The sequence below is a fragment of the Nannobrachium achirus genome (genome assembly GCF_963921795.1).
Source record: "Nannobrachium achirus genome assembly, chromosome: 7".
In the NCBI taxonomy this organism is placed as follows: Eukaryota; Metazoa; Chordata; class Actinopteri; order Myctophiformes; family Myctophidae; genus Nannobrachium; species Nannobrachium achirus.
The window spans coordinates 40,775,679-40,801,092 of NC_137816.1; the positions used below are offsets into that span (position 1 = coordinate 40,775,679).

Here is a 25,414-nt window from a genome sequence, read left to right on the forward strand (position 1 = left end):
TATGGAGTTCCCCGATGTCATCAATATTAATGATGCCCTGTTAGAGAATCCCTGTGATGCCAGGGAGAACAAATCCCTTTTATGCCCATATATGGAGATCCCTGTGATGCCAGGGAAACAAATCCCTTTTATGCCCATATATAGAGATCCCTGATGTCCACATCCCTGTGGCGTGACTCAGGTCACTTGTCGCCCTGAGGCGTCTTACTAGTTCATTATAATTATGCATAATACTACTTACTCATAAAGAGATGATGACATAGGTTAGGTACAACTATGAGCCAACTATGGACACGATTTCAGCACAATCACAACCCTATTGACTTCCATTGTAAAAATATTTCAAAAAGACATAAGATTACATCCAGTGTGAAGTGAGCAGTGCTTTTTATGAGTTAAGCATCCCACAAAGCTTGGCAAATGTGTGGTACATATTGTACGTACATACAAACAAAGCCAGATGTATGAGCTGTTAGCACCACTCAAAATTAGTGGAGGTACTTCTTTGCTCCTACTGGCAGCGTCCATAAAAGATTTGGCACATCTCCATATAGGAACGTTTTAGTCAGATTAGACCATTAAAAAGATAAGTAATTAAAAAAAATACAAAACAAACATGTCAAAAAATTGCGTCTGGCAGTGTGCACACAAACTTTATGCACACTGATCGGCAGAGACGTGCAGAGAATGTTAGAGAGGCAGGGGCTGAAATTTCTTAAAGGGCTTTTGGTGAAAATATTGAAAATAGCCGACCTCCAAGCTGGAGGTCGGCTATTTTCGGTGCGTGATACCACACTGAAATAAGCATAATCAAGTCAATACTGGATATGTGGCGTAAAGGCATGGATTTCTACACAGTGAGGGCAATTCTTTCAACATAAGATGCTGCATTTAAGTTCAGGAGAGTTCGGACAAGGCAATTCTCCTGAATGCTGCCTTCAGGTATGTCATGGAAAGATGGCATTTGCGTTTCTTTCTCCCTATTAAAAACTGCATTCATGGTCTGGAGAGGGCACAGGTAAAAGGGCAGCGGCTCAAGCCCCCTTTGATGTCTATGTGTGCACGTGGCTGCTGATCGGTCCGGCGGCTTGTGAGATTAGTTAGCCCTGCACGGACACACAGACAACACAGACAGGAGCAGAAACATATAACCTCCACCTTGTCTGGGCACTGGCGGGGATAAAAAAATAAAAACAAATACATGTATATCCTTTTCATAAAAGGTGGCACAACCACCTGTACAGACCAAACAATGCAGCACTGCTTTGCCTGCCCTCAACTAATACCCAACGCGTAAAATATCTTTCATTCAATAACAATGCGAAGAAATGAGTACAGAATGTACTGTACGTAACTAACATGCTTTGAAGACAAAAGCATGGCACCCAAAGCAGCAGCAGCCGTCAGGGCTGCTGCTTTGGGTGCCCAAAGGGTCATTGCTTTCCACCACCCTAAAAAAAACCTTCAGATATAAGTGCAATCGAAGACATAATATAAAATTTAATTTTCAAAAATAGATCTCTCCACTGTTATTCGTGGCACGGAAGACTTCATCTGGTCTATTCATCTCCATATCTGGGCAGTGTTCAGCTCGATTCGACTTCCAGTGACTTCCAGTACTACATTTAAGTTTAAAAAAGTATAACAAAAAGGAAACAATTCACAACATGTGAACAAAAATGAGTGGAGGTACTTCCTTGGCCTATTGGCAGCGCACAAGTAATCTGGCATAGCTCGTTAATAGCTCGGGGTTAGCCCTTGACACACACTCAGCGGGATTTACAGACAGACTCACAGATCGTCTTCTACATGTAGACGGCTTGCCTTTGCACAAAATGTAAAGTGAAAGCATATAACTCCATCATGTTTCAGTGTTAAAATACGTCTGTTTCTTTTAACCTTCTTAAACATCAAAGTAGTGTGCTAAAAATGGCAACAAAAACAGCCCATTGATCCTAGATCCAAGATCCTTTTCCAAGTACCATGATTCCTTGACCGAGGTGTTCTCAGCTACCACGTAATCCCTGTACCTTTACATTGCTTTGTGTAGTTTGTCTTTTTATTTGGTGTTCTCTTTTTCCCTGTGAAGGATCACTCCTCCTTCTTTGGCTACTCGTTGAGGTTCCCCGATCTGTAATTTGCAATCTGTCCAATCCCAGCGTGGTACTAAAGGGTTCCTGTACCATGACACCCCGAATGTGAAACATTTGGTCATTGAAGTATATGTGGGGTTTTATTTTCTGAAGGAGCACTCCCTTGGGGGCCCCACCCGTGATGAGAGCCTCGTCGATCTGCACGCCACACCTTCGCAGTGATTTCAGGACACGGTTCCCCGAGCTGGAGGCACTGCAGGTTGAGACCATAAAGGTGCGGATGGGACAGACGTCACGCTTGTCCTTGGCATAGAACCTCTTCTGGAGTTTCCCCAGGGCATCCAGAAAACCCATCAAGGGACTCAGGGCAAGTGGCATGTTCTCGTTTTCATTCTTGTGCTCAAAGAGCTTGTCCACAGTGATCTCAGAATCGTCCGAGAGTAAAGCATCTCCGTCAAAGGCCACTCTCAGCTGGGTTTCACTCAACTCAAAATCAGTGTTATGAGACACGATTGTGGCAGCGGCAATGCCCTCTTTAATAGCCTCAGTGACTTTCTCTGTGTCCTTGGAGAGGTAAAGGTTGGTATTGTAAGCCTTCAGGTAGTCAATAAGATCCTGCCCTCCAGTCATGCAGATTCTCTCGATGGCCAAATTGTAATGACTAATGCTGTTGATGAATCGGACTCCCACTTGGGAATAGCTGCTAGTCATAAGGACGATGTCAAACAACTCTTCACTGTCTGGGTAGATCTCCCTCAGCCGTACGTTGACCGACATCAATGCCTTGACGAATGGAAAAGCATCTCCTGGCAATAAAGGCTTGTCTTCGTGCTCCACCTGATAGTCTAAGTATCTCTCCAGGCCTTCCATCTCATAAACCCTGTCCTCCGCCTCCATGTTGAAAAGGGTTTGAGGGGAGATGGATATGGTAACAGCATGGTGCGGGTTGGGTGGCAGCGGGAGTTTTGTTTTGAGGGTATCGAAGAAGGCTTTTGCCGCATGCCATTCTTGGTCCTCCTCATTTGTTTGAAGATATTGTAGACCAATTGTTCCAATCTTCGAATCCGTCGAAAGTGCCGTCACGGTGCCAGGTCTGGACAATGCTTAGCAAGTGATTGCTAAATGTATCCGTATATAGAAAGTGGTGATTGTTAGCTAGGGGCTGTATATACAGTATATAGATCATTTGTGATGTATAATATTACGTCACCAGCAGTAGTGAACAGTTAGTACTGTACTTTATATCTTTTTTGTATGGGCATTTTAATTGAGTATTCGTATCTTTGGATACTTTCACTCCACTACATTTCAAAAACAAATATTTAACTTTTGACTCCACTACTATTTCTACAGTAGGAAGGGGAAAAGATGCATTATGAATTAACCACTTAAGACCTATTTAAAATATTGTTACAATAGTAGATCTATACGTTCAAATTACCTAATTAGAAATTCATTAATTAACTAGCAAGGATTTCTGACCAAGATTTCTATTAAACCTACTATAGACACAATGACCATTTCATTTCTACTAATATTAACCCAGCTGTACAGTATCTGCTGCAAACATTTGGGAGATATGTAAGGCCCACTTCAATTTCCTTCTCTGCTCACCAGACAAATATTTCTACAGAAAAAAGCATTGGTTTCTCTCTCCAGAGCTCTATCAGAGGAGTAGACCACACGAGGCCGGAGAAATCCATGCACAGATTCTTTTCATTTGCGTTTAGGTATAAGCTGTATACTGTAAGCGACCGCATAGAGCGCAATCTCAAGGGGGGCGCCGCCGAAAATCGCGTGTGCGCAAGTGGAGAGAGGCGCATTTGAGAGAGCTGGCAGAGAGCGCTGATTAGGCTGGCCACGGGTCTGTGTGCTGAGTACCAGCTCATAGTACACCAGTTATCCAATTGCCTTCAAACTTGACACAAACAGAATTCTGGCATTTTATTACTTTCCCACCTTTCCCGCATATGTCTCTACTTCTAATAATCCCTAAATGTCTGCCATTTCTCCCTCTTAAATTCTTTTAAATAGTTCAAGAGCTACAAGCTCACATGGTGTCAATGTAGATCAGTTATTTTCATTTTTCATTGTTATTACTTGCGCCAGCAGAGCGTGCTAGTACTGCGTTCGGTGTTTCTGTCACGTCCTTTGTTTGTGTTTACACCCATAGACAATCAGGGACCAGCATTCATGGTGACGTCATCATCAACAGCCAATGAGGGACCAACATTCTTGGTGACGTCACCATCAACAAGTGCGACCTGATATAAATAACATGGCGCAAGTGTACTTGTGCGCTCTGCTGGAGCACAAGTAGGCCATATATGGCCACGAGTGCACAAGGAGCAAGTTGGCACCTCGACAGAGTGCAGTCTGTGGGGCAACCAGACTATGGTTCTTGTTTAGCTTTCTCATCATGTGATGTAACCTTTTTCTCTAAGGGTTTTCCCATTGAAGTACTTGTCCGAGTTACCCGTCATCTGCTGTAACCCTTCAATCAATCAGACATCACAATACCTTGATATTGTGATGTCACCCTTTCCCCCCTCTCTGATTGGCTCCCCATTAGAGTCAACTGCAACCACACTTGCAATTTCCAATTGTATCTTTGTTTTAAAATGTTTTTTCAAAATAGTAAAAAGAAAAGCCAATTAGGCAAGATAGTCTGTATGGTTTGTTAAGGATAGACATGCTTTTCATAAAGCCAAACGTTTATTTGATATTATATTCACCCTCATATTGGAGCTAATCTCGTAAACTACTGGACCATACCAGAAGTATATTTTGATGCCAATACTTGTGTACTTTACTTGAGGACTTTTATTTGTATCAAAGTATTTCTACATGTAATATTTCTGCTTTTATTTAAGTAAAACATTTGGAGTACTTCTTCCACCACTGATGATATGTGTTGTTCAATAGAAACTCGTAGCTCTATAATGTGCAGAGCTGGTGACGTCATTGCATGTTAAATTGATCTGTATATATCCCACAAGCTGTGATGCGAGCGGAAGGATAACGTGAGAAAAGAGTATCAACTCAGAAGAATTAACTGATAGAAGCAATGGAAATGTACTGGGATTACGCCATGACGACTTGTCAGAACGGCACAGTCAAGGAGGCACTGGAGTTAGAGAGTAAGATGGAGGAAGAAGAGAAAATCCTGGAGGAGGGGAAGAGACTGAAGGCTTGGGGACACAATCTAGATGCACGGGAGATGGCACTGAGGGAGCTGGCAATGAACCTTGAGGAGAGGGAGGAGAAGGCTAAAGTCATGATAACGGAGGTAGATAAGCGTAAGCAGAATTTGATAGATAGGGAGAAGAAAATGAGGGAGAAGGAAATGCTGGACACCCCTGTATCCAAGACACAGAGAGATCAGAAGCCGCCGGGAACCCCACCTGTACACAGAGGACCCGGGCCAGCGTGCGAAGGGAAGCAGGGGGAATCAGAGGCCATCAAACCCACCTCCCACCAACTGTTTGTGGGAAACATCCCTCACAATGTGGAGAAGGCTGAGCTCTTGGAGTTCTTCAGGCAATTTGGTAGAGTTCTGGAGGTCATTATCAGGAGTGGTGGCAAGCTCCCCAACTTTGCATTTGTGGCGTTTGATGACTCTGAACCTGTGCAGCAGATCCTCAGTAATAGGCCCATAAAGTTCCGCGGTAACTGGCGTCTCAACGTGGAGGAGATGAAACCTAGGTCAACGATGAACGGAGTTCCACAGGGCTCAGCGACCCATGCACAGAAACCTAGCTCTGACACCAGACCGAGTGCCGATCAGGAGGAGTTGAATTCTGCGGCGGCTGCCAGTCCTGGATCCTCAGCGGAGGCGGAGAAGGCGGCAAAGCCGGCGAAGCCTGCGTCTGTGGAAGAAAAGAGACTGAAGGATTGGGGACACAATCTAGATGAGTGGGAGATGGCATTGAGGGAGGTGGAGATTATTCTTGCTGAGAAAGAGGAGAAAGCTAAAGCCATGATAATGGACGTGGAGAAGAGGAATCTGACGGTGCTGGAGAGGGAGAACGTGGTGACGGAGGACATGCTGGAAACCCCTGTCCTCAAGACACTGAGAGATCAGCGACCTGGCACTCCACCTGTACATAGAGAACCCAGGCTAGTGTGTGAAGGCAAGCAGGGCGAGTCTCATGTCAGGATACACTCTGACCACCAACTGTTTGTGGGACAGATCCCTCACAACGTGGACAAGGCTGAGCTCACTGAGTTCTTTGGACAATTCGGTAGAGTCCTGGAGCTAATTATCAAGAGTGGTGGGAAGCTCCCTAACTTTGGCTTCGTGGTGTTTGATGACTCAAAACCTATACAGCAGATCCTCAGTAAGAGGCCAATAAAGTTCCGAGGTAACTATCTCAATGTGGAGGTGATGAAAACTAAAAAACTCTTTGTGGGAAACATCCCTCACGACGTGGACAAGGCTGAGCTCACAGCGTTCTTTGAGCAGTTTGGTAAGGTCCTGGAGGTCAACATCAGGACTGGTGGGAAGGTCTCTAACTTTGGCTTTGTGGTGTTTGACGACTCTGAACCGGTACAGCAGATCCTCAACAATAGGCCCATACTGTTCCGTGGCAACTGGCATCTCAACGTGGAGGAGATGAAAACATCTAGAAAGGGAGTTCGGATTTCCGATTCGAAACAAAAGGACAATACAGAAATACAAGGTCACCTGGCCAGCAAATTATCTTCATTGACAATGGCGGACGTGGATGGGAATGACCGACTTGGTGAATCTGGCGAGGAACACTGACCCCAGTTACCAGGACCCAAATGGAATTCCTTCTTGACAAACAATGTGATACTTTTAAAACAACATGGCTGCTCTGATGTTGCATTCAGCCTAGTCTTTAAAGGCTTCAGTTGAATTTCTTCTTCCATAGCCGTGTCGCCCTGCCCTAAATGGGACAGGGGAGTTTGTCTGTTTCCCTTACAGTATGTCCAGGAGAGGGCTTTTATTACAGTATGTTTCTTGCACATTTGTATCCTCTTTTATTATGTTTCTCCCAAAACGTTTATGCTTTTCAAAAATATTTTTTTCTTGCACATTTGTATCCTTTCATACCATTTTATAATTTTGTTATTTTTTTCACGTTTGTTGTTTTTTCATTCATACAATCTGTGCAGTTAGAAGTTAAGATAAGCCTGTGAACATATTAGATGAATACCCCTTACAAGGAAGAGATGTCATTCCAAACATTTCATATTACATATATTCCTGTGTTTAGATCATTGAGGCGGACATGGCCTGTTCCCCCGTAGGAGTATGCTATTGTGTTCAAATAATTTCGAAAGTGTACCAATGTAGACCTAGATTATCTTTTATTAATTGTTACGATTTTTGAAATTGTTTTAATTTATCTGTTTAATTTATCGTTGTCAATGATAGGATTCTTCTAATACGAGCAGTAGTAGGTGGTGCAACTGCTAATAATATTAGAAGCAGGACTTATTATCATTACTATTTGTTAGTTTTAACATGTTTTGAGAATCACTGACTCTACTACAAATATTGTTAATGTTGTGTTTTCTACGCTTTGCTTGGTGCGAGTTTAATGTTAGTCTGTCCTCTCCCCCACGCTCCGATGTTCGCACTTTCTCACCCTTAAGAAAATATTCTACTACCAATGAATTATTTGTATTAATCTCTATTTTAGTTTTCATGTACATTTATTTAGTTTTCTTTCCACACGCACTCTGCCATTAGATGTCAACAACTCTAGCATAAGCTTAGTTATTTCCCGGATTCAAGTCTACAAGGCAGCAGTCGTTCCGTTTGCAACATAGTGGTGCAAAGGCAGCCTCAGAACATCTCTTTAGGGGAAAAGGTATTTACCCAGTGGAAATAGAAACACACATAGATGATGGCGGCTGTAAACAAAACAATAATTCTGACAATATTTTACATTACTTTTATTTCATTTTTCACCAGTGATTTTGCCAATGAAGATTTTTTTATTTACATTAAATGTTATCAGTATTACCTTTAATGTTAATAACATTTTTTACCAAATATAATATTGTAATAATTTTTTTACTAGTTACGATAGTGATGATGATATTTTTGAGGATATATTTTTTATTTTGTGAGGAGATTGTTGTGGTATTGTGGCTACAGTGAGGTCACACTGTATCAATGATCTGCCATGTTCTTGTAGGTGCAACTTCTGCTTCTTAGATATGTCATGGTAACCTTGATGTATACTGTATATGTATAGGCTATGCCCTTTTTGTGTCAGTCAACGACACTTGCGGGCTCCAACCAAATGTGCTAAATAAGCAAGGCTTTTCGCTGTCCTATATAGGAGTTCTATATACTTAAGCCATATAAGCGCCTTCCAGACGGTACACGGTCACAGCGTCCTAGTAATTCATTCTCAATGAGAGGCGGGCGGTTAGGCCTATTTTGGCCGCGCAGAGAAGTTTATAGGCGGCCAAGCGAGCGGGCACGGTCCTGTGAAATCCCTGCACGCGTGCTCGTTCGTGCATGCGCTCGCAGGTGGCGAGAGCTGGATTGTGTTCATCTTTGTGAAATACCGTGCAGCGTTTACTGTTTGTGTCTCACTGCGGTGCAGCCGCCGCTGATCCAACCGCGCTCCGTCTGTAACCCCCTTTACTTTGATATTCAATGCAATTCAATTTTTGTATTGTTAATGCCAGTGTAGCAGAGTGACTCACTGCCTCAGCCTGATGGCCTCAAAAGTATCACCTCCAGTCTGTAGTTCTTGGACGCCTCGTTGAGAGGTTGTAGATCGGCTATTTTTGGCAAATAGGTTTGGTTGAGAGGTAAAAAAGAAAGATCAGACCAAGTACAGAGTGAAAGGTCAAATTTGAGAAACTGTTTAGGCCAGAATTGAATAATCAACTTGCGCATACATGTAGGCTATACTTCTGCACATACATGAATAATTCTCCTGCACATACATACATACTTCATTTGCACATACATACAATATAAAGCTTGGTAGATACTAAAAGATCGAGGTTGAGATACACCCAGTCATAAAGATAAGTATTCCAACATGTTTCTAATGGTCAAAAACCTCTGGTTCAATAGTTATAGTAAAAAAAAAAAAACTTTTGAGATGGTGGCCATCGGATTTGGCCACTATGATAACCCCAAGAGTCGCTGCATGGGCACCCTTCCTCCTATAGAGCATGCCCTACTTAAGTTAGTTACATCTGGGACAAATTTGGTGCTTTTAAACTGGTTAGTGCAAAAAAATTCCCTAAGGCCCTGGACAATAATAAGTTGACCATTTAGCGTTTCTTAGTAGTTTTGTCATAAAATATTGATATTAGAAAAGGTTACTTATATGTCCCCCTAAACATTGGTATTCTGAACATTTTTAGTACCTCAGAAAATGTACAGCTCCAACGGTTTAGAAGATAGAGCCATGATGGAAGGTGTGGTCATTTTTAAAAGGGCGTGGTCATTTTCGGGTATTTCGACCCAGATGCGAGTGCGCTATTCCTACCGGATAGCCAAGTAACCAAACGCTCTCGCCAAAACATTATTGAACGGCTCAACAGACCTTCACAACTTACTGGCTTTGGCTCGCTCGGTGGTACCTCTCATGGCTCACACACAGTCACTTGAGTGGTGGTGGTGTCCACTGAAGATGTGGTAGCCTGCTCGTCAAGGACAGTGTTGTTTCATTATGCTTTGCCTCTGCATGACATTTGCATTACATTAGCATACTATATTACCTCTTCAGGACTGCATGGTGACAGGTGGACATATGCTATACCCTGGCAGAGTGGAGGTTTGAGGGAACCAATGACAAAACAAGCTACAAGCTCACAATGGCTCAAACTCACAAGGTGATGGAGAGAGAGAGAGAGAGAGAGAGAGAGAGAGAGAGAGAGAGAGAGAGAGAGAGAACATTTGTGAACAGGGTATGTGGTCTGTATGCAGTATCTAGTTCCAGTCAGAAGGGGGCGGTGTTGCAGCCAGGTGGTGACCCTGCATGCAGTATTTGGCACATAATGGGCGCAAGGTGCCCAGAGCAGAGCTGTGGGCACTGGTCCATTCATGCAGCCAATGATACGGGACTGGAACTATAAATATTGCCATTATACACAGACAGTAGGCTGGCAGAGAAATAAGGGGGAAAAGTCTATGTAATTTCACTTGGGAAATTATGATCTCAGAGTTGAATCACTGATAGTACTTTGTAGAGATTGAAACCCACATTTTAAATGTGAATATAGTTCTACTTATTGGCAGTGCATAATTCTGATGCTGCTGAATTTTCCCACATGGGATCAACAAATGCCTGCCTGCCTGTCTGTTTATCTATCTCTTACTCACTCACTCACTCACTCACTGAATTAATGTATGTAGGCCTACTGTAGTAAATTATGCACATGCTACAGCTTGAATACAGATAGCATACAAACCTATTATGCTTCGCTTTCTCAAAGCTCCTGACATATACGTTATGTACATAAAGTATTGAAAAATGAAAATAAAAAAAAGTCAAATAAAAGTATAGATTCATTGTACAGTATACTCGAGTAAATGTACTTAGTCACTATTCCAAACGGTGGAATCAAGCGCTCAGACATGGATAAGTGACAGCTACCAGTGACACAACCACAGCAGAAGTGACGTGCCGTGACGGCCCGATAGGAGCATGAATGAACGCATGTTGTAAATTGATATTTCACACTGAGTATCAACAAGACAATGCGTCACTGTCCCCAGGAGGTGTGACATCCCTGCCGTAGGGTCCTGTGCAGAGTGACAGGCCTCCTAATGACATGTGACTCACTTCAGACGTGTCTGCTTGAAGGGACACAGCTACTAGGCTCTGGGAGCAGGGGCTCCCAGAGATTAGATCAAACACACACCCCTCCTATGAACCCATTGAATTCAATCTCCATTTTAACCATTACTCATTGAAAACACAAGTCCTTGCTTCTGGTCACTGAATATTGTCTTTCCAATGCACAAGAGGGCCGTGTTTCATTCAATTATTTTTTTGCCAGACCCATGAAATGGGTAGGCCTACATAAGCAAATGTCGGTCTGTCCGGGTTTTCTATATAAAGGGTATATATGATGATGACATGATGATGACATGCCTACAAAAGGCATGATGTCATAAATGATGATGACAGACAGGGGGTCTGGCACAACCAGGTTGACCTGGTCTAGTTTCACATATACATGCTTTATTAATGTTTTTGAAGTTGAAAACAACATTAAACTAGAACTGCACTCTGTCGAGGTGCCAACTTGCGTCTTGTGCACAGGTCTTGTGCACAAGTAGGCCTTGTGCGCCATGAGGTGCGCTCACCACTGGCATCACCACTGGCGATGCTAGTGACATCACCACAGCACCCTCTAAACGTAATAAACAGATCTGAGTTGCCTCTGTTCTTGGACCACTTTTTTCCCCCAAATCTCTCCACCAAAATTAGCCGATCTACAAGCTCACAACACGTTGTTGTGACGTGTTGTGGATCGGCTACCCCCCCCCCCCCCCCACACACACACACACACACACACACACACACACACACACACCAACACACACACACACACACACACACACACACACACACACACACACACACACACACACACACACACACACACACACACACACACACACACACATTATGCATGCTGGGGTTCAAGTGATTCTGATTGCACACAAAAGAAGGCAGAATAGACATTAAAATGACCCCAGAAGTGAAATACCCCTTTAAGCACATTAACCTGAGTAAGATTTACTAAATCGAAGTCTCTTAATCAGGTCAGTACTGCTGTTTCGAACATCATGAATGACAGTTTAGGGGAATGCTTTTTTTCCTCCCCACTGGCGAGACCGACGTTTGAAAAATAATCTCTCTCCTCGCTAATGGCAGACTAATGTGCAGTTTAATCTACCCTATTTTTAGGCCTCGAACATTTTGCTTTCAATATTGCAGGCTAGCAATTTATCTCAAATAATTGGTGAGTCATTTTAACCCCCCCCCTGAAAAAAAAAAGAAAAAACATGCGTGTCTTTTCCATGCAGCCTTACTGTAGAAAACCTGGTCTGTCTGAGGTCCAGAGAGGTCCTTAAAGGGGGTTCCATTATCTGTAGCCACTATCTGTAGCCACTTTTCCTCAGCGTTTTGCCATAGCAATGTGTTTTCCTCAGCGTTTTGCCATAGCAATATGTGTGTGTGCGTACATCATATTACATCACCAATTATCTGTAGACACTATAGCCACTTTTCCTCAGCGTTTTGCCATAGCAATGTGTTTTCCTCAGCGTTTTGCCATAGCAATATGTGTGTGTGTGTAGCCATATTACATCACCAATTACATCCTAGACCTATCTGTAACCACTTTTCCTCAGCGTTTTGCCTTAGCAATGTGTTTTCCTTAGCGTTTTGCCATAGCAATGTGCGTGTGTGTGTAGCCTGTATTACATCACCAATTACCAATTGAAGACGTTATGCAAGCATGACCACCGCTCACTTCACATTGGGTGTGATTTTTAAATATAGTATTGCATTCATATTTTATATGTTGGATATTCAAAAATAGCAGATGTAAAAGCTGGATAGAGAATAGGATTGCAGGAATCTTTTCCATCGAAAGGGAAAACTCAGTACAATCCAGGCACGTGCACACAGACATCAAAGGGGGCTTGAGCCCCTGCCCTTTTATCAGTCTGTAAAACGTGCCCTCTCCAGACCATGAATGCAGTTTTTACTATGGCGAATGAAACGCAAATGAGTTTCATGTGTAGCCCCCACAGTTAGTACCAGCCATGAACCAGCGACAACAGCCCTGCTAATCGGGCTCAGCCCTAGCACAACTGGTTGTGCGTTGGACTGGCGAGTGGGAGTCCCGGGTTCAATCCCCGCTTCCGCGTATCACTACACATGCCATATCTAAAGGTAGCATTCAAGAGAATTGCCTTGTTCAAACTCGAACTTGAATGCAGCATCTTAGGTTGAAAGAATTGCCCTCTCTCTGTGTAGAAATCCATGCCTTCATGCCACATATCCAGTATTGACTTGATTATGCTTAGTTCAGTGTGGTATCAAGCACCGAAAATAGCCGACCTCCAAGCTCACAACGCGCGTTGTGAGCTTGGAGGTCTGCTATTTTCGATATTGTCTCTGCACGTCTCTGGTCAAATGCCCAAGACTCATTCTGAACATCAGGCGGCCCTATAAAACAGTGGTCTTCAACGTTTTCAGGCCAAGGACCCCTAGTTGAGAGAGAGATGAAGCAGTGACCCCCACAACCTCTTCATTCATTGTTTGACAGCACAATCATCAGTGTATTTTGGATTTATGTCAATTTGTGTTTTCAGATATATGTAACCACTTGAATTGTCCATACTTAATAAATTTGACCTTTCACTCTGTACTTAGTCTGCTCTTTTTCCCCTCTACACCAAAGCTCTTTGCCAAAAATAGCTGATGGTGCTGCGAGGCGTTGTGAGCTTGTAGATCTGCTATTTTTGGCTAAAGTTCACAGAATATCGATATATGGATATGGATATATTATATCATATAAAAAAGAAGGAAAAAAACATTCTATCACTCAAAGGGGTAACTCTGAGGACCCCCTAGGGGTCCCGGAGCCCCTGTTGAAGACCCATGCGATAAAATATCAAACGCCAGCCTGTTGGAGAGAACCTACTAAAACTCAATCAGCCAGGATGTGAAGAGGAGGACGTGGGAGTGGACTGGACACACACCTCTGAAAACCCAACTGACTGGACTGGGATGCACACAGGCCAAAGGAAAAGTGGGGAGGCCAAAACAGACCTGGAGAAGATCAGTCGAGAGTGAGGCAAAGACAACCGTTGTTGTGGAACCAGAAAACTGCCCAAAACACTAAACAGAGTCCGATGGCGGGGTCACCGGGGTGTTATTGCGACCCTACGCTCTATCTAGGGGTCCACAGGAATAAGTCAAAAGTATACAAGGAGAAGCTGGTAAAGATGGGGCTGCCAAATTCTGCCAAATAAATGGTGACTAAAGAGTAAAAAGTACAACATCTGAGATGTAGCCTAATGGAGTAGAAGTAAAAGTAAGGTAAAGTATAAGTGCTTCAAGAAATGTACTTAAGTACCATACTTGAATACTAATAGGGGGGATTGGCTGAACACAAAAGCTCCTTTCCAGCAACACCCTGCTTCACAAACACATTAAAACCTGGAAACTGCCCAGTACGGCCAGGGCCACTGAGCAGCTCCACGTGCTTTTGACAGTGGTTTGTAGACTACACCAGTGGTTCTCAACCTTTTCACGCTGTGACCCCCAAAATAATAATATTTTAACTGGGGACCCCCTCACCCTAGTGGCGAAAAAGAGAAACTTCTGGGAACCCAGATACCCTCACCCTGACAAGCACGAGTTGAGGCATTACATATTGTAACACGGTTCTATTGTCAAAATAGCCGATCTACAAGCTCACAACATGTTGAGCAAAAATTGTGAGCGAAATAATTTGGGGACCCCCTGGGGGTCCCTACCCACAGGTTGAGAACCACTGGGCTACATCATGCGATGCGTGCCATGCCATCATCAGAAGTGTGTAGGTACACGAGTCCACTCATATTTTTCCTATGGCCCGGGGGATTGAACCGGGAACCTTTCGTTCACAAACACGAACAAGCACCTCTAACCTTCACTCACTGAGGATTTTACCAAAATATGGTATCAAATGGGGGTACCTGGACTAAAAGGCACAGGCCTATCAAACTGGGGGTCCTTAAAATGGAAAAAGGAAGTTATAATTGTGTTTTATTTATTCACAACCCAACCCTCCACCATAATAATTCTGCTTTATGTTGATGATTTGGAATCTCTCTGTTCAGGAGCGCGTCACGTGACTGCGCTTCCAACCGCTCTGCATGCTCTGCGTGCGTGCGTGCGCGCGCACGGACACTTCAGTCCTCATGATGAGCGTTTGGGGGGGGGGGGTCTCCCTCCCCTCCCTCCCCTCCTCCAGGCTCTCCTCTCCTCTTCTCTCCTGAAGAGCGTCTTTTTCCAGCAAGCCGTCGCGTCGGTCGGACTACAGGCAGCGTGTGTGATGATTTGAGCGCCGTGGAATATAAAAGGAGCAACAACAACAACAACACTCCAGTTCTCCCCCCCTTTTCTTTCTGTTTTTTGTTTAGTTTTGTTTTTACCAGAACGGGTTGTAAACGGAGGACATAGAGGCAGGACAGGAGGCATGTTTTTTTTTAAACCAGACAACTATACTGTGAGGAAAGCGGTTCTTTTCTAAAGAAGAACATGTAAAGAATCTGCAACAACCGACAACACCCCCCCCCCCCCCCCCTTCCCCCTTCTCCCCCCACCACCCCCGCCTCCTCCCCGAAGCATCTTTTATTTTGGGGTGGGGGGGTGGGGGGTAGGACCTATTTATTATTTTATATCGTTTTAGAGCTCGTTCGTTGCCAAAATCATGCAGAAAGGCATGCGACTCAACGACGGTCACGTCTCCTACCTGGCGCTGCTGGCCAAGAGGGACGGCACGCGGCGCGGCTGCCTGTGCAAGCGCAGCTCGGGGGAGAGCCAGGCCAAGTGGCACGCCAAGTGGTTCTGCCTGCTGCAGAACATGCTCTTCTACTTCGACAGCGACTCCAGCTCGCGGCCCTCCGGCCTCTACCTGCTGGAGGGCTGCGTCTGCGAGCGGGCGCAGAACCCCAAGCCCCCGGCGTGCGCGCTCTCCTCCTCCGCCAAGGAGTGCCTGGAGAAGCAGGTGAGGAGGGAGTTCTGGACAGAGGGGGAAAAAGTACTCACATTTTGTACTTATGTAAAAGTATCAATACTGCACTGTAGATGTATACTCCGTTAAGTATGTACTCAAAATGTACTTAAAGTACCAAAAGTAAAGGTACGAAATGTTTGAAAATAGCCTAGGCTAAAGTCGTGGGTTAATGTGTGTTTTATAATTATAATGTAGGCTACACCTGCAAAGTAACTAGTAACTAAAGTGTTCAAATAATTGTAGTGGGAATATTTGAATCCAAGATGTAGTGGAGTAGAAGTAAAAGTATTGGAAATTGGATATACTCAAGTATAGTAGGCTACAAATACCTCAAAAGTATTTTGAGGTAAATGCACTTAGTTACCTTACACCACTGGAAGACCACTGAGTGTTGTTATCGATCCGATCAATCGATCGACACCAGTGGTGGAAAAAGTACTCAGATGTTTTACTTATTTGTAAAAGTATTATCAATACTGCAATCTAGAAATACTCAGTTAGCCTACAGGTAAAAGTCTGTAATTCAACATGTAGGCTACTTGAGTAAAAGTACGAAAGTATTGGCATCAAAATGTACTTAAAGTACCAAAAGTGAAAGTAGGCCTACAAAATGTTTTGAAAAGCTCACAATGTGCCACATTTGTGAGCTTGTAGCATAATTGAGTACTACTATTTTTGGTAGGCCTACTTTAAGTACATTTTGATGAAAATACTTTTGTACTTTTACACAAGTAGGCCTAGATTTTGAATTCCAGACGTTTACTTGTAACAGAGAGAGTATTTCTATATTGCAGTATTGATACTTTTACTTAAGTAACAAACACCATTGCTCTACTTTTTCCACCACTGACACGCACGCACGCGCGCACACACACACACACACACACACACACACACACACACACACACACACACACACACACACACACACACACACACACGCACCCGCACACACACACACAAGGGGGGGGGGGGGGGGCTTTTCTCCAAACAGATCGAGAAGCGCTCCTCCGCTGTGCGAGGAAAACCCCTCTGTCTGTTATATAACAATCTAATGTTTTTTTTACGCTGTAAAAATCGCAGTGAATTCCTCAAAGAGACCACATGGGTCCATTCGGTTAAAATGTAGCCTACTCTCTCAGGTTATTGCGAGGAAACCCCTGTCATATGAATCAAATGTTTTATGTTTTTTTTTTATCGCCTGTTAGGTCTTTATATGACATTTTTACTGAAACGACTCTTATTCTAGGCTAGGGGTTGTTAAGGTCACACAGCATGATTCATTATTATTATTGTGGGCTCTCTGAAAGCGAGCACACGTATGTTATCTTCAATATGTATCTATCCAGGGGCGTCACAAGGGGTAGGAAAGTGGGACTGAGTTACCGGGGCCCAAGGTGGAGGGGCCCTAATAACTTTATCTATTGAAAAATAGCAGATATACAAGCTCACAGCGCGGCACCGAGTGCCGCGCTGCGAGCTTGTAGATCTGCTATTTTTGAAAAGTTGTGAAAATGTGTGAAAATCTTTGAATATATGTATTTTTTAAGCGAACATTTCTAACTCAAATTTTGCTTCTGGGGGTCCCTGGAACTAAATATTTTGAGATCGGGGTCCGTGGCCAAATACATATCATCTTGGGGGTCCTTGACATAGGTTTCTTGCACACATTTTCACGATTTTTCAAAAATAGCAGATATACAAGCTCGCTCGTGAGCTTGTATATCTGCTATTTTTCAATAGTTAACATTCTTGGGGGGCCCGCAGTGAATCCTTGCACCCAGGGCCCTGAATTTGGTGTGACGCCCCTGTATCTATCAGTCAAGTTCTCCTCAAAACCGACAGTACAAAGGCAGGGCCCTTAGCCAATGAGGTGCAGCCAAAGGGTAGATCTTTGTGCCCATACATGGCGTTATGCAAGCCCACACTGTTTCGTAGGAAAAGTATTTCTAGTTATTACTATTATTATTATTCACACAGATATTGTCACAGGCAGTGATGCGTGTAGCCTATTGTTCACTTTATCGTCTTTTTGTTATGTAATGGCATCAGCCTATGATTGCCTCAGTTTGGCACCATGACACTATATCATCCGCCACCTGCCCTTAAAACGCTATTACATATTACATAATAAAAGTGCAAAAATAACCGTGGCTCAAAATGAATAAAGCTTCAGATGATTTGCCTTTATTTGTGTTGTTATGAGGGCTATCAACCCTACCCAGCATGGCTATTCAGGGGGGGAACATTGGCTGAAAAAGATCCGATCTACAAGCTCACAATGTGTCACAGTGTGAGCTCGTAGATCGGCTGTTTTGTGGCGAAGATAGGCTATTTGGTGTTGTGTAACTCAAGACCGGTTCTCTAAGACTAGAAGGTTTTAGTGGTTAAAACTGGATCCAAACTTTGCAGGTTGCCGTCTTGCGGAGGATCGCTGCCCGTTTCCCCCTCGCTTTGACGTATTGATTTAGTTTCTGCTGTTGATATTAATAGCATCCCTACCTTGGCAACTGCAGCTCCACAGTTTATAGCAGCTTGAAGGGTTGTTTGATGAGCTCTCAGTCATGATGGCCTTGTTAAGCGCAGACAAAAAACAAAACAACTAAAAGAATATCTCACGCAAGCTGTCACTGTAGGCCTACTGTTTTTGGACAACTGTTATGTCGCACATGGGGGAAAGTGATCTGGAAAACAAACAGATTTTCAACCTTTTGAATTGCAAATCCACCCGGTTTGAAGAGGTTTAGGCCACTGACCCCCCATTTGAATTATTTATTTTATTTTATTTTATTTCTGAGACCCCAATCTGCACTGTGTTTATTCAACTCTGAGATTGTACAAATGGGTACGGGTCCATTTGGTAGAATTGGTACTATTTGCACACTATCAGAGTAACAGACCCAAATCCGGTGTACTATAGGTACTAAAGGTCTCCAACAAGCTGTTAAGACATCCTTTTTTTCATTAGAATGCTTCTGTTCCTTGTCTGCTGCTTTTAGTGAAACAAGTGAGGGCCAAACCACTGTAGTGATTTTTGGACAACTGTGTCACACAAGGGAAGTAATCTCAGACATGGTGAGGAAGTACAGTTACTGTGGCCCACCTGGGGTAGACTCTGCGAGCAACAATGCTCTTCGGATCATAACCGGCTGCTTGAAGCAAGCCCACCCCTGTGTCCTATCTGCCAGTCCTTGCAAGAATTTCCCCAGCCGGTCTCCGCCAGGAGGCTGCTACCATCACCCTAGCTCTGGTCCAGAGACGCTCTGACAGACCCGTCGCTAAATGACTAGACCGGGATTTCTCAGCCCCTACGAGCGCTCAACTTGAGTCAAAATAAACTAAACTACTTCCACTCCGCGGTGGGAAACCTCTCAGCACCCCACCCACTCTGTAAAATACATTATTTTCGTCATGAAATAAAACGCATCCAACTCGACCGCGGCTTATTTCCGGGTTGTGAACCGTTGTGTCTGTGGTGGCCGAGGTGGGTGCGTTTTATTTCATGACAAAAATAATGTATTTTACAGAGTGGGTGGGGTGCTGAGAGGTTTCCCACCGCGGAGAATAGACTTTCAACAACGCAAAACTACCTTTGGTTTGGTGAGTAGTGAAGTAGTTTAGTTTATTTTGACTCAATTTGAGCGCTCGTAGGGGCTGAGAGATCCCGGTCTAGTCATTTAGCACTGGACCAGAGCTACCATCAACCTAGCAAGGAAAGCCCAGATAACTGGAATATCCTACAATGAAAACAGTGCCTCCAAACAGACTCAGTTCCGCCACTATAAGCGGCACAAGACTAGAGATGCTCCGTTACATCTCAGGGGACTTGTCTACAAGCACATGGCTGGCAGTATCCGGGAAGAGGGAGCAGAGGTCACGTTAGTCCTGTAATCGCCGGTTTTGTCAGATTTTTAATGACAAAGACCAGAAAATATAAATCTCTCCAGACATCCTGACTGACCTTGACAATGACATGGCAGTTGCCAGTTCATTCTATCACCGCAAATCAGGCATATTTCAAACCCTCTGCTTTAAAAATCGCTCTCTCCCACAAACGCACACACGCTGTTAAGTTACACCTACTGCCTATTCTAATAATAATAACCTGTGTAAAATGTGCTGCATTTGGAGGCAAAGTTTTCGACAGTCGAAATGGCAGAGTGCCGGTCCAGTTAACAAGTTGTGTTTTGAACAGGCAAAACAAGTTAGAACTATGAGTTAGAATGTCACAAACACCTTCAAAGGAGAGGGCACTTGTGAGTAAAGTTCACAAGTTGTCCTATACCCAAATTGGCAACTATGCACACGCATTTGAAGATGAAATATCCAACATGGATGCCTAACACTCTTCACAACAGCTTTTCACACTATGACCGTTGCATCCAGGTGAAGCATTACGTTAATGCTAACGTTAAAACATTACTACTTGAACTGAAAAGCTCTTTGAAGATTCCCACAAATGTTTGATCAACTTTCCCAAAGCTGTCCCAGCCAGACGCACGGCCACCGACTGCCTATCTATTGCAGTACAACCTGTGAATACTGAGTAGCCTATCATTTATTGCAGCTGCTGAGCCATGTTATGAAAGATTTGTCTGAAGTGACTGACCCATTTGTGTGCAGTACCCTTTGATTGTTTGTTATTCTGAAGAAAATATGTTATTATTTTGTATCAGAAGTCAGATTTTTTTTTATCTTGAACTGTGAGTTTGGTGCCCTCTCCTCTTTGTTTTAGTAAGCTTTAGTAACATATCATTATTGAACAATGGTTCTGTTACAACTTATGTGTATCCAGAAAATGGAATTTGTTATCCTCAATAGTCATGGCATCAGCTCCATATGCCCATATGGGCATTTACTGATGATGATCAGGGATCTCCATATATGGGCATAAAAGGGACAAGGACTGACAGATAGTATATAGGGTATAATTGGGTAACCAGTCTAACCACTCCTCCTTTGTTTATCCTTCATTTTTTATGTCACACTGTTAACACATGTACTTACTGACCAAAGTGTGTGTGTGTGTGTGTGTGTGTGTGTGTGTGTGTGTGTGTGTGTGTGTGTGTGTGTGTGTGTGTGTGTGTATGTGTGTGTGTGTGTGTGTGTGTGTGTGTGCGTGCGTGCGTGCGTGCGTGCGTGCGTGCGCGTGTGATGGGCAGCGAGACAATGCAGAGAATAGATGCCAAACCAACTGCCACCTAGCAGCACTACTGTGCTTATTTTAGCCCTTCTCTCTCCTTTCTCTTTATCTCTCTATCTCTCCCTTTCTGTCTCCCTCTCTCATTCTCTCTCTCTCTCTCATTGTATTCTTTGGAGTGCGCTATTTAAAAAAATTAAAATAACTTATATTTCTCCATTTGGAAAGAAAGCTACGTTTAAAGCCCACAGTTGCCATGGCAACTATTTGCATGTGGAAAAAGTGTGTTTGAAGGGGGTTGGGGGGGGGGGGGGGGAGGGGGGGGGGGGGGGGTGCAACCTGGGGCGGTATTGTGCTTCGCTTAGCAAATATACTGCAAAACCTTGTTCATGTGAGATGTGTTGTTATGGAGAGAGGGAGGGGAGCGTGTCAGCCTGCATGGACTACACCAGTGATTATCAATCTTATGTTAACCACTTGAACCCCAGCATCCCTACTGTACCTTCTGGGGGAATCATTAGCAAAACTTTTTTTAGTTTTTAAGAGTTTCTTATGAATTTTTACACATTATAACCCAGTTTCTAGGCATTTTTTGCTCCCGGCAGCCATCATGGACACCATCTTGAAAATGATGCCTTTCCGGTCGTTATTTCTTCCTAAACTTTTAGTATGTTGTTTAGCATACCCAATAGTAACAGAATCCATTGAGAATTTTCTTTTATCAATTATACCATACTGACCAATCTACTATTAAATTCATTGGAAACCGCCCTCTAGGGGGCGAGCCCAACTTGTTTGCGATGGTTTTTGAAAACCTTATACCCATACCTAACACCATGCCAAAATTTGTTACCAAGTGCAGATTTTTTATGAATTTCTACACATTAAAACCCAGTTTACAGGCATTTTTAGCTCCCGGCAGCCATCGCTGACAGCATCTTGAAAACGATGCCTTTCCGGTAGTTATTTTTTTCTGAATTTTTAGTATGTTGTTTATCATACCCAATAGTAACATAATCCATTGAAAAATCTCTTTTATCAATTATTTGGGGTTTTAACCATATACTGATGTATCTAATATTTGATTCATTGCAAACAGACCACTAGGGGGCGAGCCCAACTTGTTTGCGATGGTTTTTGAAAACCTTATAACCATACCTAACACCATACCAAAAATCTAAAACTTTGCACCAAGTTCACGAAACTGATGATTTTTGACCAATTCCTCCTCAGCTAATTGGGCAAAACATGTTTTGGTTTGTGGAAATCAGTACAGGTGGAGAAAATGCTTGACTGGGAGGGATATGACATCTCGATCGCTGACGGATAATGTCTCCATGGTAAAATAAATCTATAAATATATTTTAAAAATCTGCCGCCACGGCATGCAGCGTGCTAAATATAGCCTCCTAAAAGGCTTGACACGCCAGCTCACAGGAAGTGCGAGAGCCGGGAAGCAAATTTTATTGACAAAGAAAGCCCCCCCGCGCGCTGCCGACGACGCCCTGGCTCATCAGGAAATATGGAACATTACTCCTCTGCTTCACACATGATTTGCTGTCGGCATTTGGAAGAGGGATAAAAATCCAATCTATTGGATTTGTGAGGGTCTATTTAAAATCCATCAGTGTTATGTAATATGATGCTTTACCTGCCGTACAGGGGCGTCACAAGGGAAAGTGGGACTGAGTTACTAGGGCCCACGGTGGAGGGAGGGTGCCTTCATTATTTTATACTTTGGCTATTGAAAAATAGCAGATATACAGTACAAGCTCACAGCGCGGCACCGAGTGCCGTGCTTCGAGCTTGTAGATCTGCTATTTTTGTAGATCTGTATTTTTTAAGCAAACATCTGTAACTCATATTTTTGAGATATGGGGTCAGTGGCCAAATACATATCATTTTGGGGGTCCTTCACATGAAATGGTTTGAGCACATAGGTTTTTCAAAAAACCTTTGACGGATTTGAAATATTCAAAGACTTGCACAAATCTTCACGATTTTTTCAAGACTTAAAGCACAAAATAATGCGTAATAATGCGTTCCTTGTCTAAATGGGTTAAACCCCCTACCCCTATGAAGAACATTCATGGGGGGCCCGCAGTGAATCCTTGTGCCCAGGGCCCAGAATTTGGTGTGACACACCTGTCGATACTATCACTGTACCTGCCTTACTACAATAAGTAATCAACACCAGTACTTGAGTCAAAGTGTAGATACTCCTGGTCAAATATTACTCAACTACACAGGAAAGTTCCTCTGTCACATTTCTACAGGAGTAATTTATTTTGGATATCAACGCATTGCTCTATTTGAATTTAGACATTTTCCCAAAATAATCTTAAGATTTTCCAGAAATGTATCATCATTCATTATTCAAATTGAGCATAAGTGATCTTCCTGGAAATGTAGTAAAACATGTGTCTACCTACCTACTGTGCCTGCCTACCTACCTACTGTACCTACCTACCTACCTACCTACCTACCTACCTACCTACCTACCTACCTACCTACTACCTACTTACCTACCTACCTACCTACTGTGCATACCTACCTAACTACCAACCTACCTACCTACCTACCTACCTACCTACCTACCTACCTACCTACCTACCTACCTACCTACCTACCTACCTACCTACCTACCTTATTGTTTGACATTACTTCACCTTATTGTTTGACAGTATTACTTCACCGTCACGTTTAACCATGACAACCAGAAGGCTCTTGAGCTGCGGACGGAAGACGTTAAGGACTGTGACGAGTGGGTGGCGGCCATCACACAGGCCAGGTATGTCATGTGACCTCTGACCAATCACCTCCTAAAGGGGAATTTGAAACACTTCTGCGGTAATTTTAATGGTCTCAATCTAGTACACTGTAAATTCCTAACAGAGTTACGTTGAGAAACAGTACGTTGAGAAACAGCGAATTACAACCAGAGGTCTTCAACGTTTTCAGGCCAAGGACCCCTTAGTTGAGAGAGAGATGAAGCAGGGACCCCCACAACCTTTTTTCATAGATTCCATAATAGTTTCATCGTTTGACAGAACAATCACCAGCTTAATGTCCTCAAAGTCACGCATCCAACACGCTTTAACTGAGCAGATTGGACCTTGCATTCCCGAGATAATGGCCAAAACATATTGAAAGCCATTGAAATCGCCGATTTTCTTTTCTTTTTTCTTTCTTTCTTTTATTTTTACCAGTGGCTGTCTGACTAATTAGCATACCCAAAACGTCATTGTAGGAAATCAAATGAATGAGAGGTGTACTGTAGCTTTACTTAACAACTGCATCATTAGCCATTTGGTAGCTAAACAGTCTGGGTAATATATTTTAAGTAGATTGTTTGATTTAATTTGATTTAAGTCTAAAGTATCTATTTTCTAAGTGTATTTTCTGTAAAACGCCATTTCTGTTGAATGTGGGCCAAGTCATGAATAACATTGAGAAGCAATTGAAAGAGAGATGTGCTCAGCCATCTTTAATGTTATCCCTCTTGATAGCAGGCAGACAGATATCAACCCAGACAAATGTACATTAGTTTGTTTTAATGTTTGTGTGGAATATGCTAATTGCACAGAAGTATTAAAAAGAAACCAACATTTAGCAAATTACTTTGATTACAAATTGTGTCACTGACAGAATATACATGGATTTCCAAGCCATAAAATAATGCAGATTTCACTTGTCCTATGTGAAAATAAAGCAAATAAAAGAGAGAAGTTATCAAGTAATGTCATTTTATCAACTGGCCCGTGGCCCCTTGACATTTTTGTAATATGGCCCACTGGTTCAGAAGTTTGAGTATCCCTGCTCTGAACCGTCGATACTTAATAAACTTGACCTTTCTCTCTGTTCTTAGTCCCTTAGTTCCCCTCTACACCAAACCTCTTTGCCGAAAATAGCCGATCTACAAGCTCACAAAGCCTCGCGCTGCGAGGCGTTGTGAGCTTGCAGTATTAAGGGTCTTACTGTGTGTGTGTGTGTGTGTGTGTGTGTGTGTGTGTGTGTGTGTGTGTGTGTGTGTGTGTGTGTGTGTGTGTGTGTGTGTGTGTGTAGTTATAGGAACCTGGCCACAGAGCATGAGGGCCTCATGCAGAAGTATCTCCATCTCCTCCAGATAGTGGAGACAGAGAAAACCGTTGCTAAGCAACTCCGTCAACAGATTGAGGATGGAGAGATCGAGGTGGAAAGGCTAAAATCCGAGGTAAGTTGGCTTCAGAGGTATGGCCATTAATGCTAACATCAATTCCCGGCTCTTCCTGGCCTAGGGTGGAAGTGTTCTTCTGAGCAAGACACTTTACTTTGGTGTCTGGCATGGTTTCCTCTGCCGTAAGTGAAATACTGTACGGTACATTGTCAAGTGCTTTGGAGAAAGGCACTATAAATGCATTTACCATTCCATGATGGGAATGGCATG

General features: G+C 43.3%; 2 protein-coding genes across 3 annotated transcripts in view; one reads left to right on the forward strand and one right to left on the reverse strand.

The window, feature by feature from the left end:
• Positions 1-1,100: 1,100 nt before the first annotated feature.
• LOC308288760 (cytosolic 5'-nucleotidase 1A-like) lies at positions 1,101-5,186 on the reverse strand (the record flags this gene model as incomplete). The annotated part of the gene is made up of 3 exons (XM_080730230.1): positions 1,101-1,106; positions 2,184-3,186; positions 5,182-5,186. The coding sequence occupies 3 exons, from the start codon at positions 5,184-5,186 to the stop codon at positions 1,101-1,103; spliced, it is 1,014 nt and encodes a 337-aa protein (XP_080586356.1).
• A 10,356-nt stretch (positions 5,187-15,542) lies between these two features.
• The window catches only part of LOC308289018 (ras-specific guanine nucleotide-releasing factor 1-like), a gene marked incomplete at both ends in the record, with an annotated part of 57,216 nt that continues 47,344 nt past the window's right edge, over positions 15,543-25,414 (forward strand). For both annotated transcript variants that reach the window (XM_080730527.1, XM_080730528.1), the window contains 3 exons: positions 15,543-15,839; positions 23,673-23,779; positions 25,054-25,201. In XM_080730527.1, the coding sequence (XP_080586653.1) occupies positions 15,543-15,839; positions 23,673-23,779; positions 25,054-25,201 (552 nt within the window). The remainder of the gene's footprint in view (positions 15,840-23,672; positions 23,780-25,053; positions 25,202-25,414) is intronic.